At 40.4% G+C, this 19,959-nt stretch overlaps 1 protein-coding gene across 4 annotated transcripts in view; it reads right to left on the bottom strand.

Moving 5' to 3' along the window:
* Positions 1-19,959, bottom strand: part of Kdm3a (lysine demethylase 3A) — a 45,243-nt gene that overhangs the window by 13,469 nt on the left and 11,815 nt on the right. For 3 of the 4 annotated variants that reach the window (XM_021258197.2, XM_004844576.3, XM_087204265.1), the window contains 8 exons: positions 19,718-19,790; positions 19,536-19,624; positions 12,993-13,156; positions 10,476-10,990; positions 8,624-8,828; positions 4,177-4,391; positions 556-708; positions 277-372 (listed from right to left, as the gene is read on the bottom strand). In XM_021258197.2, the coding sequence (XP_021113856.1) occupies positions 277-372; positions 556-708; positions 4,177-4,391; positions 8,624-8,828; positions 10,476-10,990; positions 12,993-13,156; positions 19,536-19,624; positions 19,718-19,790 (1,510 nt within the window). Of the gene's footprint in view, positions 1-276; positions 373-555; positions 709-4,176; positions 4,392-8,623; positions 8,829-10,475; positions 10,991-12,992; positions 13,157-13,555; positions 13,723-19,535; positions 19,625-19,717; positions 19,791-19,959 lie in introns of those variants that run through there. The other variant, XM_087204266.1, reaches the window with a different exon arrangement.

The raw sequence follows: 19,959 nt of genomic DNA on the forward strand, positions 1-19,959 counted from the left end.
TTACAGAGCAGAGTGGACATTTCCTTCAAGAATCTTTTCTCACTAGCATGGTACTCCATCCCTCCTTTTTGTCCTGCCTTTCCCAAATGCTCCATTTTCTTTCTACAAAATTATCTACAAGCCCTTAATTAAAGACTGTCAGGGACACTTTTGGGCAATTTACATAACATAGTAAAGTTACCGCGTAATGACACTACATCCAGTAAAACTAAACTACCGGGCCCTATGAGTTAACCAAGACATGGGGAAAGAAAATCCCAGCACCATGTGAAGTACCTTTGCCAGGAATGATCTGAGTAGGCATTAGGTTCTCCGGCTCATGTATCTGGCTCTTCACACATCTTAGCCAAGAGAAAGTCTTGTAGGTGGCACCTGCAAATGATGGACTTGTGGTAACTGTTCTTGGTGCACCCGGCCCCAGCACTTCACAAACCCACCCACTATAAATTAACCAAGGAAAAAAATAAATAAATAAAATAAATAAATAAATTCATTAATTAACCAAGGGCTTCATTCTAGTGTCAGGAGCTGCAGGAGAATCGAGTCACTTCTCACCCTGCTGGCAGTTCTTCCTCTTCATGCGGTAGCAATCCACACACACCCCAAACCCACACCGAGGGCACACCCAGTGCAAGTTGAAGATGGTGGTGTCACATACGTCACACATTTCTCGAACACCTTTGACAGCTCGCTTCCAAGCAACCTGTCCTGCAAGAATAATCGATAAATCGTTTAGTGGTGAGGAGGAGAGGTCTTCTGATATCCACTATGAGGGACAGTTATTATTCCTCCTTGTGACTGGAGTGCCCATTAATTCTGTTCAGCTTCATCACACATGCTACCTCCATGAACCTCTGCTCGATTCCAATCACCTGTGCTGTCTTTCTGACTCCTGTCAGCTCATGCTGTATCCAGTCACAGTCCCACCCCCCAAGGTGGCTACCATACACTGGAGCAGAACCCTGTCCAGGCTGTGTGTCTGTGGTCACACAGCAGGAGCACAGACACAGGGATCCCTTCTGCTCCTGAATCTCACTGAGACTCTGAGGGCAATAAGGGCCAGGTTTTCTCCGAGGGAAAAACCATTTCCTCAGACACAACCCACAACACCCCCAATCCAATGAAAACCCCGCAGTGCTGAAGGGGCTGGAGTGAACTGCACATGGACTCAGGGTAGGCATGGTAGTCCAAAGTCAGTTCCTTCACTCCAATTTTGCCAGTGCCAAGTGTTATGGCCGTAAGTGGGGGTGGCTCACATTAACCAGACATCAGCAGATTGCGCCCAGAGGCACAATCCAGCAGCCTCTTCTATGCCAGTGGCCAGAGAAGGGCCCTTCCAGGACAAGGCAGGCCATCGGACACCTCCCCAATAAGGAACCAAATCAGGTACAGAGCTTCAAGAAGTAGGTGCAAAGGGGGACATTTCTGAGTCTGAGAAAGTCCAACATTGCTGACCAGAAGATTCCTTTCAGTCTGTCAGCCTCTTTCCTGAACCCTGGATCAACACTGTTGCATTCTTGTTCCATGGAAATGGCTTTGTCCTAATTCTGTCCCTGGTGAGTTCATTTTTTTCTGAATGACTGAACACAACCCAAATGACCAGACTTCAGCATGCACCGAATTATTCCAAGCGCCAAGTGAACTTCTGCCACTCCACTGTAATGTAACAGCCCAGGCACAATACATAGGAGGTTTAGGCAGTTTACAAATGAGATTTTATGAACTTCACCTTAGCCACCTGGATTACTGTTTTAATAGAAAGTACTCTTAGATCCCCCTCAGTCATCCATGTAACTGTTGTTACTGAGAAAACAATAAAAGTCCAATGTTAGTATATGTGTTGCTAAAGCGAGTATAGAATAAAAGTCCAATAGTAGAGATCTACTTCCTAATACCAGGATCAGAGGGAAGCCCTCTGTGTGGGTACAAGGGCATTTTTCAAATCATTCACAGTATTGACTTTCTCTCTAGTCTGGCCAGATTGTCACAGAAGAAACAGGTACAGGACAGTCACAAAAAGCAAGGAAAGGTTAATAACATTTAAACTTTCAAAGAAGGGAGACCTCCTTAATCATGCTCTTAAAGTACAACTACCAGTGCCTTTTTCTGTACTGGAGAAAAAAATACCTTCACAAAAAAAAGAAAGAAAAAAAATCCCCTATTTAAATCAGCCCTGCTGATTCAGGAGGGAAGCGACTAATACATTCTGAGGAAGTGTTTCTACAGTGTAGTCATGTACGTATGTAAGCACCACCATGAAACATTTAACTAAGAAATATCTTTAAATCTACTTTTACTCAAATGTATTTAATAAAATTTCACTACTGAAAATGGAAAACTTGTATCACTTGTCCCAAATTGGCAGGGGATGGGGGGGGGGGTGTTAAAGCTAAAAGCTGCTCTTCAGTGTGACTCTGTTTGCCCCAGGAATCACAACCCCATGCCCTAGCCAGCTCTGGATTCCTCTGCTGGTTCCTGGTTCCCCTGACTCAAGGAGTAACAGAAGTCTAATAATACTTTTGTGTGCAAGCTACTGTCCATTAGTTTTGTTTGTTTTTGGTACCGGGGATTGAACTCAGGACCTTGTGCTTGCGCGGCAGGTGCCGGAACCACTGAGCTAAATCCCTGACCCTGTCCATTAGTTTTTTGTAGCTATAGCCAAGATCCTTAAGACTGGTGAGGATGCCTGTATTCAAACATTGCTTGGTTATGCAAAGTCTGAAAAGATATACACCAGAAGAATGGAAAAGGCTTCACTGTTAATTCTGAACCTCTTGGAAAAGATAAAGATGATGGATGCTTCTGGCTGGGTATCTCTTCCTACAGAAACACAGGGAGAAGTGTGCTGTTCCTGCACACTAGAATGTCATGCAGGAGACTTGGCTCTAATGTGTCACTCACACTATCCCCTGAGGTTTACTGAGCTGTCAGAGCAGTGAGAGCATGCTCCAGTGAGTGGAGGACACAGGCACACGCCTAGCTGAACATCCAAGTGTTCCCTCAAACTTTGATCTACCAGAATCGGCTCAAACTGAGCTTGTACTCATTCTCATGCCTGGGACCCAGCCCTGCAGACTCAAATTGGGTGGTCCAGGGTGCAGGCCGTCCCTTATTTTCTTCAAAATGTATTACCGTTAAGAACCTTTGTATTATGGCTATCAAGAAATTAATCAACAACAAATGCTGGCGGTGTCGTGGGGAGAAAGGAACCATTCTCCATTGTTGGTGGGAGTGCAGACTGGTGCAACCACCGTGGAAATCTGTATAGAGACACCTCAAAGAACTAGGACTAGAGGTCCCATCTGACCCAGCTATTCCTGTTTGGTATCTTCGCAAAAGAATTAAAAGCATCATACCACAGCAATGTATGTGCACCCATGCTCATAGCAGCACAGTTTGTAACAGCTAAAACTTGGAAACAGCCCAATTGCCCATCAACTGGAGACTGGATAAAGAAGATGTGGTTTTTCTAGAAAATGGAGTACTACTCAACCATAAAGAATGAGAAACTAGACATTTATAGCTAAGTGGATGCACATTGAGCACATACTCTGAAGTGAAATAAGTAGGACACACGTGTAAATACCGAATAGTTTCTCTGGTCTAAAGGAATAGGGGAAGTGGGAGGGGTAGGTGAAAGGAAAGAAGGGAAAAGAAAAAAACATGAGAAAAGGAAAAAAATGGAAACAAAGTCTTTGTAAATAGGAAAGGGTTGAGGGGGTAAAGGGAGGGCAGGGGAATGGGGAAAACAATAAGAACCAAGATACGTCATGTAAAGGTACAAGATCCCAATGATGAATGTAACTGTACTGCATACCTCAAATGTACCGATAAACTTAATAATAATTAAAGAAAGAAACTTTGTCTTGAATAAACCAGTCTGAGGCCTCATCCCCCTTTGGCAAGGCTGTAATGCCAGAGAGGCCAATAGTTCACCTTGACCTTTCCTAACAAAAAGGAAACCCACTCCTTGGATAACTGTCCCCAGAGAAACCCCAAAGATAAGTGGCTAGCTCGGATGAAGCCTGTCACAAAAGGAAAAATGCAACCTCATTATACCAAAGTAACCTGAACCTCTGGGTGAAAGTGAAGACCATGCAATAGGGATTTAAGTGTCACTCAGAAACAAAAATCAAGTTGGATTCAAACATCCTACCCCCTAAGAGATGCTCTTACTGTGTGGCTCAATAGTTGACATAGCTTCCTTTTCAGAAATCACCATTTGACAGAAGTGGTCTCCAATGTTGGCCAGGATATACTTCGCTGTGTCCAAATCAGTTCCCACAACATTTCTGGTCAAAGGTAGCCATAAGCCAATTGCTTCACTGTCATATTTGTTTGGTGTTAAGAAGCCTTCTACCCGCAACACACCATGTTTATTGAATTGTAACCTAGGAGGAGTGGAAAAAAACACACAAAATTAATTTACATCTTGTAATCACTACTTAAATACAATTAAGTCACCAAAAGTCTTTCCAAATTTTCTGTAGTCTTCAGAGCCAATTACAGCAAGTCCCTAACTTACAGATATCCGAGTTGTGAACAGACTTTGTGTTCTGAACATTCGCAGATGCGGAAGTGGCTCAAGTGTCTGCCAGACATTCTCACAGTTGTGCAGCTGTGTGCTCACTATACAGTGTGACAGTGCATAGTAGTACTGGGCTCACTTAGAGCCCAGAATGTCCAGAAACAAGAGAACAAGTAGTGGTGATGTGGAGGGGACAGCTAGAAGCACAGAACAACACAGTATCTACAAGTTGCACTGTACTGCACCACCATTTTAAGGTAACTGTAGAAGTCAAAGTAGTTTATTTATGGTACTTTTGTTGGTCTATTTGGTTTTTCAATGATTTATATTGTATATTTATGTCAAAGGTGTGTAAGACTCACTTTTTTGGACTTATAAACAGATCCAATGCTCTTCTGAAATGGAATTCATTTGTAAGTCAGGGACTTACTGTATTTGGTAATTTCTCTAGAAAGATAAAATAACTTTTCTCCTAAAAGACAAGCTATAGAGGGAGAGGGAAGAGGAGAGAATGTACATTTTGCACTCAAGCCAAGATATAATCAGCCTCCAGAGACAACTGTTCAGCCTGCTGGAGTTTTTACTTAACAGCAAGGACAAGCACAAGTTATCACAGATGAAAGCTGCCAACCGACAGAAGTGATGAACAATCTAATCAGATGTGAACACAAGTACTACTTTAAGAATAATGCTCAGTAAGAGAAGAGAACTCCAGGCGTGACCATGTTAGCCCCGGTAGTATTCAGCACTCACAGGAACTTCAGCTTCAATTACAGTGCAGGCTCCCAGAACGAGAGGAGCTAAGAACCTAAGAAGTAAGAGGAAAAGCAGAACATGCTTCTCAGTATTCACTTCAAATACTCTGTAATGCTTGGGTATTTTTTAAACAAACTATGCATCAGTTTTGAATCTGCTGAAGCACAATAAAGTATTTCTAATTGGAGATATAACAAATAGACATAAAACACACAATGAAGCAGGTGAAACTGCTGGCTAATATGAAGAGGACTTCATAGTAGAGACAATGATTGAGCTTGACATGCAAGAAAAGGTGACATTAAGTAAGAGAAGCTATGTTCAGAAGACAGCATTTCATACAAAAACATGAAAAAAGTGAACTAGGAAAAAAAAAAGTAGGTTAAATGAATGGATTTATTCACATAGCGAAGAACTAGAAAGTTGGCAAGTAAGTTAGGTCAACATGCTGCCTGGACACTGTTCTCATTAGGCATCTATGAGACAAAGTATGTTTTGGAAAAAAGCATTTGTTCAGAAGGGTGTAAGATAAACTGCAGGGGAAGACACCGGGAGCTGCAGAACAGACGCACATGTATTTCAGGCAGTTCAAAGGAGAGATGCAAGTTTTAAACTAATAGCTCAAATCACAAAGTCATAAAACTGAAAAATAAGACTGTAAGTCTTTTCAAAGGAAGAGGCAACTGGACCTGGTAACTAAGCTTTACCATCGAGAGCCTAGCCCTACTCCTATTTATCTGCAGGGATTTAGTGAGACATAAGTTTTGGGTTGCTTTTTTTTTTGCGGAACCAGGGATCGAACTCAGGACCTTGTGCTTGCCAGCCAGGCGCAGCGCCACTGAGCTAAATCCCCAGCGCTGGAGATAAGTTTGATGAAGCTCATGACAGCCTTACTGTTCACTCTAAATATCAAGGAAAATACTATATTCTTTTACCAAAGAAGTGAGTGTGTTCTAATTTCTACTAGATTGGCTTCTATTATGCCTCACTAAGCAAAGGTACTTTTCCTTTCAAGAAGTCAAAAATGGAAAAGCATCTAAGTCATAGAATCAGTGATTTTTGCATGGCTACAAACAAGCATTTCTGAAAAGCTCAAATTACAAAGGATTGGGCCAGGGATTTAGCTCAGTGGTTTCGCTGCCTGCTGTGTAAGGGGGCAAGGACCTGAGTTCAATCCCCGGTGCCAAAAAAAACGAAAAACAAAAACAAAGGATACAAGGAAGAAAAAATTTACCACCTCCCTAAAATGCCTTTGCAGCTGAAGCTGTCTCTCATCCAGTCCAACTACACCTTCACAGCAGGCCAAAGTGACACGAAATCAGGCCAGAGGAACAGAGACCTGGATAAGGCATAACCACTGTGTGGTTTATCCAAAATATCTACACTTGCAAATGTACACGAATCTTAACACTCATGTGTAAAAAAAGTATCTCCTGAGAGGAAGTGGAACAGAGCTAACATTACTGACAACTACTGGGCCAGGTGTTATCCAGGATATGTATTCACATGCGAATCTGTGAACATATTTTTTTGTTTTTTGTTTTCTGTTTTTTTTTTCTGGGAACATATGTTAACTATCACAGCTCTAAACACTACCCACACAGCCAGGCGTGGTGGCACACCCCTGTATGCCAGGACTCAGGAGGCTGAGGCAGGAGGATTGCCATGAGTTTGAGGCCAGCCTGGGCTCCATACTGAGTTCAAGACCAGCCTGAACTATATAGCAAGATCCTGCCTCAAAAAACTAAAAAAACCAACTAAATGCTACCCACACTTTATCACCTGCTTTTGCAATTTACTCAGGAATGAATACAGAAGAGTATCCAAAAAATTATAGTTCACTACACAAGCCTAAATCTGAAAGTTATCAGCACAGATGTAATTAATGATCTAAAATACCTGTGCATGCAATTCAGCTCATCAACAATCTTTTAACTGAAACTTAGAATAAAAGAGAAGTAGAGGAAGAAATTAAAGTCAATAGTTCTGCTCGTAAGTAGAACTAGTTGAACCTGAAAATATCTAGAATTCTGAGAAAGTGAACTGTATCTAAAGTTCACCTATACCCAGAAAAACACTGGTCATCTATGTTTCACAATACAAGATAAGGTTGCCCTTTTCTTCACTCAGACTAGAAAAATTTAAACAAAGTATGATTCTAAAAATACAATATAAACATGAAAAAATTTGCAAAAAAAAAATTTTTTTTAAAGATATCCTTCTCCCTGCTGGCAAAGGAGCAGAGCCAGGGATCCTCATAACAGAACACAAACCTCTCATGACTACCAGGCCTTTCAGAGAGAGAGAGACAGCGACAGCGACAGCGAGAGAGAGAGTGAGAGACAGACAGACAGACTTGATCATCTCACCCCATTCCCTCTTCCCAGACAGTGGGGGTACAGACAGAGGTGCAACCTTCCTGGAGGGTAACTTGGCAGAACATGCATCAAAGCCTTAACACACACACACACACACACACACACACACACAGTCTGACTTCATTATCCTCCCAAAGTAAACAGAGATGTGAACTAGGAGATGATCAATTCTGACTTACTTCTAGTGGCAAAAATACAAAATAATCTTGATACCAGCAAGGGAGTATTTGAACTGAACTGCTATGCATTGCTATGGGTTAGGGAATGCAACTCAGTGGTAGACTGCTTGCCTAGCACACACAAGGTCCAGAGTTTGACCCCTAAGCACCACAAATAAAACAAAAGATTGCTACAGTGAATTCTTGTATAGAAATACAAAATTGTTTGCAGAAAAAACATTCATGTGACTGATCAAAAGGTTCCTGCTATGTGCTGTGAAAGTACAACTCACAACAGTATATGCAGGACACCACCTGGGTGTGCCCAAATACATTTTATGACCACACAAACATTAAAAACACACTGAAAAGTGAACAGTAGTTATTTATGGTGGTTTTTCAGAACCTTCAGCATTTTTCTCTGATGCTAATTTTGAACATATAAGTTGATCTTTTTAAGTTTCTTTATTTCATTAAAAAATTTTTTTTGGCAGTGCCTGCCTGGAAAGCATGAGGCCAAGTTCAATTCCTGGTACAAAAAAAATATATATATATATATATTTTTGGTACCGGGGATCGAACTCGGGTCCTTGCGCTTCCGTAGCAGGCGGCGAAACCACTGAGCTAAATCCCTGGTCCAAAATATTTTTTTTTTAAAAAAGATAATGAAAAGGAAATAATATGCAATTAAGACCCAAATCTAGAGATTAAAAATGCAATCTCTACCTTTTTAGTTTTAGATTTACTGTTGACGGAAGAAAAGTACACAACAGATTATCTGATCTCTTCCCAAAACACCTCACCTCCTGAAGTGAAAGAATCGACAAAACACGGGTGAGTCCTTCTGTTGCTCCTTGTCCTTGCGCAGACTGTCCAAGCGACATTCTCGGCACTTGGGCAGCTGTGCCACAATGTTCACACAGGAATCGTCCTGCACAAAGGCCTCACCACTCTGCTGCAGCTTCTTGAGTTTTGCAGGGTCTGTTAAAACTGACTTCCGGGCTGGGGCTGGGAAAACAAAAAATAAAGGAAACAGAAGCTCAAGTTTCTTAACATCTCATCAATATTTAAACGAATTTTAAATCAAAAAGCCAATACTTCCAAAGAGAGAAAACCCTTCTCCATTCTTGGTTTAGTTGTAGTTTCTAAAAAACAGCTCAGAGAACATGATTATCAGAACAATTAGAAAGGTCTTGCTTTCTTTATATTTCTCATTCAGCCTGGAATTATGGCTTTCTGTACTCACAAGCAGTACAAGTGGACACAGCTCAGAAATCCTGCGGGCTCTGATCACTCTCCCTCCTCAGCCAATCACTGCAGATGGCAGGATGCACAACTAGGTTTTCCTTTTCGTTTAAAATCACGTTAGATGGGGAACGGCCACACATTAGGTTAAGTAAAACAAAGCTAGACTTGTGCACCTGTCATGCGCTTGCCCAACTAGGATTTTCACTGTTTCTTCATATAAATTTAAATGATTTGCTTCAAAACTAGCTGAGTGTGAGGGCTGATGACTCAAAAATAAAGAAATAGAACAGATTTATCATTATGAATATTCACTTTCTTTGGGGAGTTACATAACCCTCAAGGAACACTATAATCTGATGCAATTAATTTTATGTAAATTAACAGCTACTTAACTTAGGCCTCAAGAATGAAGAAGCTGGGTTAGAAGAGTTCCTCAGCAAAGAAAATGCTCTTTCTGTTCCTCCAACTCTATACTAAATAGGCCCACAAGTCAAATCCAACTACCCTAACTTCTAGTTTCACAGGCCTGCAGTAAAAAGCTAGTGTGGTTATGTTCATTTTTTTATTGATCCAAGGTTCTGAACAGGGCTCTAAGTTTAGCCCTGAACCTTTTGACATGCTGAAGCATTCTCCTAATTCTAGTAACTACCATCACTGAATGCACCCTTAAAACTAACATACCAATATGTATAGGATGAGTACCCCTTATCCAAAGTGGATAGGGCCAGAAATATTGTAAATTTCTGAATGATTCTTTGGATTTGGAATATCTGCATATACATATGAGGTATCTTGGGGATAAGACCTAAGTCTACATTCAAAATTCAGTAATGTTTCATATATACCTTAAAGGTAATCAGATACAGTATTTTTAGTGCACCTGAATTTTTTCTGCAACCCATCACATGAGATCAGATATAAAATTTTCCACTTGGCATGTCGTGTTGGCACTGTCAGTGCCTTCCTGGCTTTTCAGTCCTGTGTTTTACCAAAAGTCCCTTTTCTAGAATGATGATGCAATTCTGCATGTGCATTTTAAAATTTCACATTCAAGCTACTTGTGAGTCTTGCGTCACCTCTTCTCAAACCTAGATGTTACAGAAAGATCAGCAATAGCCTAAAGGTAATCACCATATCACTTTAGATTTCGAAAATATTTTCTTAACATTAAAAATTGGAAGCCATTTAATTACCCACCTAACAGAAACCAGTAAGTCATATGGTAAACACGTAGAGTAGAATCCTTGCAGCTTTAAGATGTTAACAGATGTGCTAATTCATAGGGTTAAACTGTTGGCATGGATCCATTTGATTAATACAGCTTAAACTTTCTACAAAGTACTATTAGGACAAGAAACATCTACCACCTCTTACCTTCTACCAAAAAAGATATTTAAAAACACTCACCATTCTGGATTTTATTGTTGCTTCTTGTACAACAGCTTTCACTGTCTACTTTCATCAAAGTTTCCTTTAAATTCTGTGGCCGGCAACCTACAATTGAAGATTCTACCTTGTTTTCTGGACAACCGTTAGGACTAGCACTAGTAACACCTGTTTTCACTTCTGGCTTATTGGAAAGAACATCAGATGTGGAGGGTACATGTTCTAGGTGCTTTTGTAGTTCAGGAGTACTGGCAATTTCCAATTCTGCCTTACAAGTCTTTGTAGGTAAGCTCTCCTTAGCAAGGCCAGTCAATGGTTGTGGAATAGATTCCAATCTGTTTTCCTGATTGCTGTTTGTCTTAGGCTGGGTACAACCACTTCTGGGTTCACTTAGAATTTTCAAGTCTCCAGTTCCAACCTGAGAAGACTTTGAAGAGAGCAACCCTGCTTTGCAGACATCTGGATTTGTTCTCAGTATTTCAGGCTTTATGTTTAGACAGGAAGAAAGTTCTTCTGGTAAACTCTGCTTATGGCAACTGAAAAACATAAAATGGAAAAGTAGCATCCAGGCCTCCTCTCTCTCTTTTCATCCAAAATCAATTGTTTGGTTCCCTACAGCACCCAGCATGAAAAAGAAAAGAAACTGTTTATCGTAGAGAATTTAGGATAGGTTTCTACAAGTTGCACTTAAAAGTAATCAGTCAATTCTCTGCAAAAAGTATCTTAAATACTCAGAACCATACAACCCTAAACTCTATCTGCATGTTCTCATAAAGCCTTAACTACTTAAGTTAGTTGTACTTCTTATAGCATAATGAACCTTAGCTTTTCCTCAAAATAAACTGTCACATGGAACCAAAAATCATACTCAGCAATTACAAAGCTCAGTGGTTTTCAAAGTGTCAAAATTGAAAAGCCTATGTAGGACTAACCATGAAAGTTTCTTCTTCTTTTTTTTTTTTTTTAAATTTCAGAGAAACTGCTGCTGAGCTCTTTCTTAATATAATGAAGATTATATTTAAATTTCAAAAATAAAACTAGTATTTTTGTTGTTTGCCAACACTTGGAAATTCAATCTCATGGTAGGCAAATGTGTCAAGATAATAATTTTAAAATGTAGGGTTGGGGATTCAATGACGCCACACCTGCTTCACAAGCAAAAGGTCCTGAGTTTGATCCCCGGGTGGAGGAAGGTATTTTAAAATGTTACATGTATTAGAAATACTAGAGGGCTGGGGATTTAGCTCAGTGGTGCTGCTGCCTGCCTTGCAAGTGCAAGGTCCTGAGTTCAATACCTGATACCAAAATAAATAAATAAATAAATAAATAAATACTAGAGATCCCTTCAAAGGCCATCACACAAAATGTAAATTAAAAATTATCAGCAGCACAAAATCATGTGCTACTATGAACATCAAGTAACCAGGGTTGGCCAGGACCAAAGCAAATAGAATACCCACCTTATTCCATGCCTGTTTAGAGAATTATTTGATATATGTCGCACAATCCCCTTCTCATCTTTCTAGAGATATCCTTGAAAAGCCTGTTTCTCCTAAATTCATCTTAGGGTTCTTCCCCACCAAAACACAATACTTTTGTTTCTACTGTATTTCTTTTTTCCAGCCTGTAACACAGGATTTCTGGAAGAATTTCTCATGTAAATATTCAGATTAGAAATCTTTGCTTGAATGTCACTGCAGTGAATACAGTGTGTGAATGCTGTGTCACCATCCTCCAAGTTCCCTACTAGGCTGTCCACTTTTTTTTTTTTTTTTGGTAGCGGGGCTCAAACTCAGGTCCTTGCGCTTGGGAGGCACTGGAACCACTGAGCTAAATCCCCAGCCCAAGGCTGTCCACTTTTTCTCCAGTGAACCACCTACTCTCTCACCTTTCTGCAGTTTTCCAAAATTACTTTTCTCCACCAGTGTCTCTGACCCACGTCCTAAGTCCTTATCAACTTCCTGTACTGGCCACTCCCCTTCCCTCAAGAAATCCTTCCTCCTCTTTCAACCCTACACCCACTTTAAACCTCTAGGTTAAACTTTACATTCTTATTTTCATCTGTTTCATCTGTGAATCAGTAACAGTATCACCATCACCTGCAGCTATTGCTCCCTTGTTTCTATTCTTAGAGTCTCCTCTATCGACACATTTCTTACCAGTTTTTGAGATCCCCTCACATCTAGGTTAACCCTCACTGAAGCCTATTTCCCTCTTCACACTCCAACTGACCTCAGTCTTCCATAAACAACCAATCTGTTTCCTTTTCCTTGAAAGCAGACACCTATTCTACAAATGTGAGCAGTATTTTAATTGTTCCTTTGCACTGTTATCATCAAGGAGACACACCCCCTTTCCCTTCTCCACTGCGTTCTATGTGTCTTCTACATTTTCTCTTCTGAAGGGACCTGATTAATCTCTCCTCTTGGAAAATCTTACAAAAAACTTCCCTTGACAACCTGAGATAGGAATAATGCACCATCACTACAACAATTTTTTATTCCTATGATCAAACATCATTAACAAAGCATTACTTACCCTTGAGGAATTTTTGCTCCAAGGTTAGGTGGAGAATTGGCCGCCTGGGGAGTACTCTGCTGTCTTGGGTCCTTACTAGGTGGAGTTGCTGCAGTGCAGCCAAGCAGGATCTCCTTAAACACTGTTGTGGGAACAGACTGTACAGGACACACACTGGGAGAGGCCTACAAAATATCAAACCAACAGATATTGAAAGGGAAGTCTCTAAGAAATCACAAAGTGGTAGCATAATTCAAGATGATTTGCTTGGTTCACTACTGAATAAGCACTATTCCATCACCAAATAAAAGACCAGCACAGTAAACACATAATAATCACAAAATTAAGTATTCATATCTGAAGGCTGTAAACAAACTGCTTCAGCTTTTCAGAGAACTTAAGTACTCCTGTAAAAGATCACAAGCTAATCTTTTTCAGATCTGTCATTATGCCAGGAAAACAGTCATGTACCCATTACTTTAACAGTGCACAGCACAGAAGTGAACTTTTAAGTGAAAGTCTTAAAGGTGGCAGCTTCACATGCATTCATTTCAACATGACTTGAGTGCCCACCACGCACTTACTGCGTAGACTGGCAGCAGACCAGACCACATACGATTCCTGTAGGCAGTGGTGCCTACTGGGTACCAAGATAAGCCTTTGCAATGCAAAAGGTTGAGGACACGGTTCTTGGTCTTATGTGGCTCATCAAGTCACAAAGGTCCTCCCCAAGCTGCAAAAAATATTCAGTCAGGACAGGCCCATGAAACACAGGTGGGACATCCTTCCCCCTTCCCTCTTCCTGTAATTTTACCTCTACAAAAATATAAATATTGATCCACTTCATACTACACTAGCCACAAAAATAAACTTCCCACCAATGAAAATGGGAACACCTGGAGACAACTAAATATTCTATGACTGAACCATATGTCATCAATTCTCTCTCTCCACTCAGCTCTGTATCTGTGCCTATGTCATATACCTTTCTCTATCATCTCTTTCACACTGCAATGATGTTTATGTTTCTTTGCTACCAAATCTAAACTTAAAGAATCTTCAAAGTTTCTTCATCTTCTAATGGTTAACTTCTAAAATTTGATGCAGAACTTCCTTTAGCAGGTTTTTAGAACCTAAAATTCTAAAAATAGGACCAGGGATTTAGCTCAGTGGCACTGTGCCTGTCTTGTAACCCACAAAGTCCTGAGCTCGATCCCTGGTATTGGGGGCAAAAAAATTCTAAAAATATTTGTATGTTGCTTACTCATGATTTTTCCCCTAGACATTTACTCTAGCAGCCTTGAAAGGAGTATTATAAGCTGAACAGAAATAAGTGAAAAACAAGCCCAGCATAGTGGTGCACACCTGTAATGTCAGCTACTCAGGAGGCTGAGGCAGGAGAATTACTTGAGCTGAAGAGTTCTAGGCCTGCCTGGGCAACATAGCAAGATTCTGCCTCAAAAACAAAAAATCCCACAGAACTATCTAAAAAACAAAAAGGAGTTAATCACCATCAAAGTTTTGGCACAGCTTCAAATTAATTTTGGGGGGGGGTACTGGGGATCGAATTCGGGACCTTATGCTTGCGAGGCAGGTGGCGGCACCACTGAGCTAAAGCCCCAGCCCTAGCTTCAAATTAATTTTAAGTACTAATCATCTGTTCATACATTATATTATTTTTGTCAACTCAATTTTTGTTAAACATTAGCTTTGTGTTTATCAAAAGATGTAGTATGTCTGTTGTTTGGTTTTGGTTTTTTGGGGGAAGAGTGTTGACTGTATCCCTTGGGATCCCTTACACCTCTCTGGGTCTTTTTCCTAATCCTTTAAATGAAGAAATTAGTTTATTTATAAAAGGTCCCTTTAGGCTATACTGTATTACAATTCTCTGGAAATCACGTATTAAAAGGTTAGCCTCCCTAAGTTTAATGCCAAATTATTACAAAAGGTTTATCCAAGGCCCACTTTTACCACGCATTGCCTCCTATCTACCCCTTTCCTTGCTTTAGATGTTTAAAGTCGATGCACTGACATCATCCCTTAAGTTACTCTCCTAAGAGTAATACATTTATGAAATTAAGTTGCAAACTTATGCATAAATTTTTATATGTACCATGTCCATGAAGCTGCTAAAGTAAAAAATAAACCTCTCCCTCTTTCTCATTTCCTACATCCAGTCAATGGATCAATAAATCCTGCCCCTACTTCAAAAGTACTTATTGCATCTAGCCACTGTTTTCCATGCCAACACTACTACCATCTTTCTCCTATCCTCCATGTGTAGCTTGACTTTCTTCTATTCTTGTTAATCCTCTACCTCTTACTGAATGTATTCTACCACAGAGCAATCTTTATAAAACCTGGCACTTCATCACCATACAAGAACCCCATGTGGTCCAGTCTCCTGCCAACTCCCATCCCCCCATCTCATTTCACTCTCTTCCTTGTTGACAGCACCCCAACTATAATGGCTTCCTCACTGGTCTTTAAACATCTGAAGTCCTTCGCAGCCTGTACTTGCTAGTTCCTCTGCCTGCACAGTTTTCAGAAGCTGGCTGGTTCCTTCCATTCACCCTCACCTTTGCTCATATGTCACTTCCTCGGAATCCTAGATCACTGATTCCAAAGTAGTATCCCATTAGCTACCCATTTACTCTCTATCATATTCCTATGGTTACATCACAGCACTAGTTACACTGTGAAAGGACCTCCTCCTTCTTTATTGTCAATCTTCTTACAATGGACTATACATTCCTTATGGGCAGAGGCCCTGTTCCTGGGTATCAGACCCCATTGAGCCAGACATATGCCAGATGCTCAATAAATAAGGCTAGTGGAAAAAAAGTACTGTATAAATGAATGAACATGGTTAGCACTTTATATATTTAATAGCCATAAATAATTCTTACGAGTTACCTGAAGAGACAGGCGGCAGTAATGCTCACCACTGTAGATCAGTGTCTCCCACATACTAAAGATTCATAAGTATTTTTTGGAAGGAGGGATGGAGGGAAGGATAAATGGAAGGAAAGAAGGAATTTGCTGATTTAATGATGGTGATTCACCATACCACAGGAAAGGGTTGGGGGGGTGGGGAGTGGAAACAGCACAGTGGTTAAGAATATTCAATTTTAGTGATAGATCTTAGTTTGAATTCAGTCTCTGACACTTCTAACACATTAATCTCATTTATAAAATGAGAATAATAAAGTACACTTTATAGGGGTGTGTTTTTACCACAGTCCTTGGCCCATAATAACATCAATTTTAGAGATAAGCTCTCTAAAACAAAAATATTGTAGAGTTCCTCAGTCATGTGATATTATCAGTAAAACTTAGCGTTCTTTTAAGGAACTGAAGTCTATCCCTCTACAACTTTCCTAAGGTTTCGCTCAAAAGGGATAGGACTTGATTCCCAACACCCATCTTCACGTGCACACCTCTGCACCGGCCTCTGACTCAACAAAGGGTCAAAGTTTCTTCTTACCTGAAGAGTTTTCCCTGAAGGTCTTCTATACCAGTCATGGCAATAGTTCCTCCCTGCCAGCAGACGGAGATAATATAATTGAGTGTATGATAGTATTCTAAAAAGGACACTGCTGGCTCACGCTCCTCAGCAGACTCTCCCAGTTAACCAAGCAATGTCCACTGTAACTCTGAGGAAGAGTCTGCTAGGCAGAGAAGACCTTCAAGGAGCCAGATGCCACTGGCAAACAGGTTTATCTTAACCAAAAGTACTCATCAAGGCACTCTACGGTCTTGTTGACCTAATCCCAAATTCCTGTCTTCCAAACACCACCATGAAAGAAATCCTGTGCCAGTTCAACCCATTGAGAAGGGCAGTTAGAATCATGCCGAGAGCATTACTATACTCACCTTTCACTCACACATTTACATGAACTCACTTTCTTTCCCCCTGCTTCTTTACCTCTTCAGCCCTCTTGTAATCTAGGCCATACCAGTTACATACCATTACAATAATCTCCCAGGATGAAAAAGAATACTGACACGGGTAAATATTCAAAGGAAACCCAAGAGGCTACACAATCTTTACTTAAAAAAACAAACAAACAAAAAACAGAGAAGGAGGGAAATATTCCAAAATGTGAATAAAGTCTCTGAGAAATGCATTACAAGTGATGTTTCTTTACTATAGTTTTCTGAGAAAGATTGTTTTAAAATATTCCCTGTCCTGCAAGTTTCAATCAGGCAGAGGATAATATTACATATGTATATACTATTACTTTTTACAAGTACCTCCTTGAAGGTTATACATTTACTTGCTCAACCATCTTTCCCATTGCTAATAAACTCAGTACTTTGAAGGTGCACCATTCCTCCTTCCAGACTCCCCCCACAACACACCATTTTGTAACTCTCCCTTTCATCATCCCTCTGGCCATCTACACTGATGTCTTCTCCATAACAGGCAACACCCAATCAAAATGGCCTTTTACCCCACATTGCTAACAATTTCTCCAATATCAAAACCTGACAAGTTTTACCAGTTATACTTTTATCGGCTTCTAACACTGTGCATTACTTGGCAATATCCTGAGTTTGCCTCTAAAACACAACAATCACTTGCCTGACATCCTCTTTACAGTCTTTAGGTATACTACTTCCCCAGAGCCTTACCAGTCATTTCCTTCTAGAAAAAGAATCCCTACTTCCACTAGCTCAGCTCTCTCCATATTGGGAGACTATACAATACCATAAATGAATGTCAGGTGTGACCATGTCACTTGAGCTTCAGAAGGTAGTAACTATGGTACTGTATGAAGCAGACATTCCATTTGTTCTACCTTCTTCCTGAGGCAGACTGCCCACCTCAGTCCTTCCTCAGTCCTAGACTTCCACCAAGCTCAGCCAATGCTGCCTCTTATAACAGCTCTCTGTCCCTAGTTCACTGCCTCACTTCTGGACCCTTTATGGTAGACACTGTCACTGACCTCATCTGTGTTCTTGTTTCTATTCTGAGGGCCTTCTCTCATTCATCATCCACACAGCTCAGGGAACCTCCTAAACTCAAAACCCCTAAACACTCTTTCATACCTTCTATGCTCCATCTAAGGCAAAACACTTACCCTTTGACAGATGGGATACATCTTTTCTCTGAGACCTTTGGTGTAGGCTGCTTCCTGTGCTCCCACACCCTACCTGCTCAGGCCACTCCCTCAGAGCTTGTGAAAGCACGAGGAGAGACATCACCCTCTCTAGACTATGGGCAACTTGAGACGGGGACCCAATACCTCTCAGTCTCCAGGACCAAATATTAGTGCTCAATATTTCCAGTTTCTTTGAAGGATGTATTTGAAATTACTTTGTGAGCTTAAGGCAAAAGTGAAGAATCCATAATAACCTCTTTATTCTTTCCTGAACAACCTGAGCCTCCAACTAAGAGGTCAAGCTTTTATGCTTGGAGGAAGACCGGCTTTTAGACAGCATGATTTGCAAAGCTTTTGGTAAAGTGTCGAAGTTCTTATTGCTTGTACCTAGGCAAAAAAAGGCTCAGGAAAGCCCATCAGCCAAATCTAGCTACACAGCATCACAGTGTTTATGTAGCACACTGATTGCTTTGGTTCTAGTCCAAGCTATGGTCAGTGCACCCTTGATCCAGAACCTAGGGATCAGGCCCATTCCAAGCTGTTCCTCCTTGCCTTGTTCCCCGAGACCTCAAGGTCCCTCTCAAATGTTTTCAACAGTCTTGAACAGTACCATCCCAGTCGATTTCAAAAGTCTAAGCTGCAGCCTGAAGCACAGTATCATAAAAGTGGGGAGTTTTTGTTTTTGTTTGGTGGCACTGCGGATTGATCCCAGGGTCTTAGACATGCTAGCCAAGCACTCTACCACTGAGCTGCATCCCCAACCAATGGAAGTGTTTTTGATAATTATAATGTACGAAACTATCCATGTAACACAAGTACATTCATCTACCTAAATTGTGAGTTATTTGTACTCAAATAGGTCCAATGATTGAACTCACCTAAAGAAGAAACAGTCTTAACTTCTTCTTGGTCCAAAAAATAACTATTTCACAAGAGAATTAAATCTGGCACCTAAACTCATGTGGCATTCACAGAAGCCTATGTTTTTCTGGGCAGAAGTTAATAATGGCAAATCATCTCCTTTGAAAAACTACTTTATCTATATGCCCAATCATAATGACCATGAAACTTCCTTGCTACTGAGAAAGTAAAGGTCCTATTTCAACATCCAATCAACTCAGAATTCTAAGGTTCTTCCATCTTCTCACACCAGTCAATTCTTCCAATTTAACATAAATCTCAATTTACTTTCAAAAACACCTCCATATGGGGAATCACATCTATTAAGAATTTCCATCAAATACCAAAAAAGAAAACTTTTTTTTACATAAAAAGTAGTGAACCAGAAATTTATATTATCTCCATCTGCTTGGGTGTAGAAATTATGGCCAAGATCTGGAATTGTAAAGAGCAGACAAGACAGCACAGAACACAGAAGACAGCTATGTGACCAATAAAAAGACTGGCCATGCAATAGCAAGGAAATCTCGCAGTGACAGGAATAAATCAAGGTTACCTCAGAGGAAGACTTTGCTTGTTTGGAAACCAAGCTTCCGTTGTTCTCAGAAGACTTCCGTTTTACACCTCCCATTCTTGTAGAACTACCTAAAATATATTAAAAAAATAGGTAAACTGGCTTCCCTATTTCTCTTAATGTAAGAGGAAAGGGGAAGAGAGGTTTTCTTCAATGTATCTTACCACATGTCACAAAGTTTTCATGTACAACTTCAACATGAATCAGAGATGGATCAACAATTTTCAGTGCTGGGATCTTGAAAATAAAACAAAAATACTGGAAAATTAAAAAATTCTTAGGAACACAGCGAAAATTAGCTTTCTTAATATAACAATAGGGCACATTACAAATAATTTTTGGTTTTTGTTTTTTAGTATTGGGGACTGAACCCAGGGCCTTCACACTGAGCCACATCCTCAGCACA

Source organism: Heterocephalus glaber, unplaced genomic scaffold (assembly GCF_053883595.1).
Source record: "Heterocephalus glaber isolate CG9 unplaced genomic scaffold, H.glaber_assembly_v1.0 deba00000470, whole genome shotgun sequence".
In the NCBI taxonomy this organism is placed as follows: Eukaryota; Metazoa; Chordata; class Mammalia; order Rodentia; family Bathyergidae; genus Heterocephalus; species Heterocephalus glaber.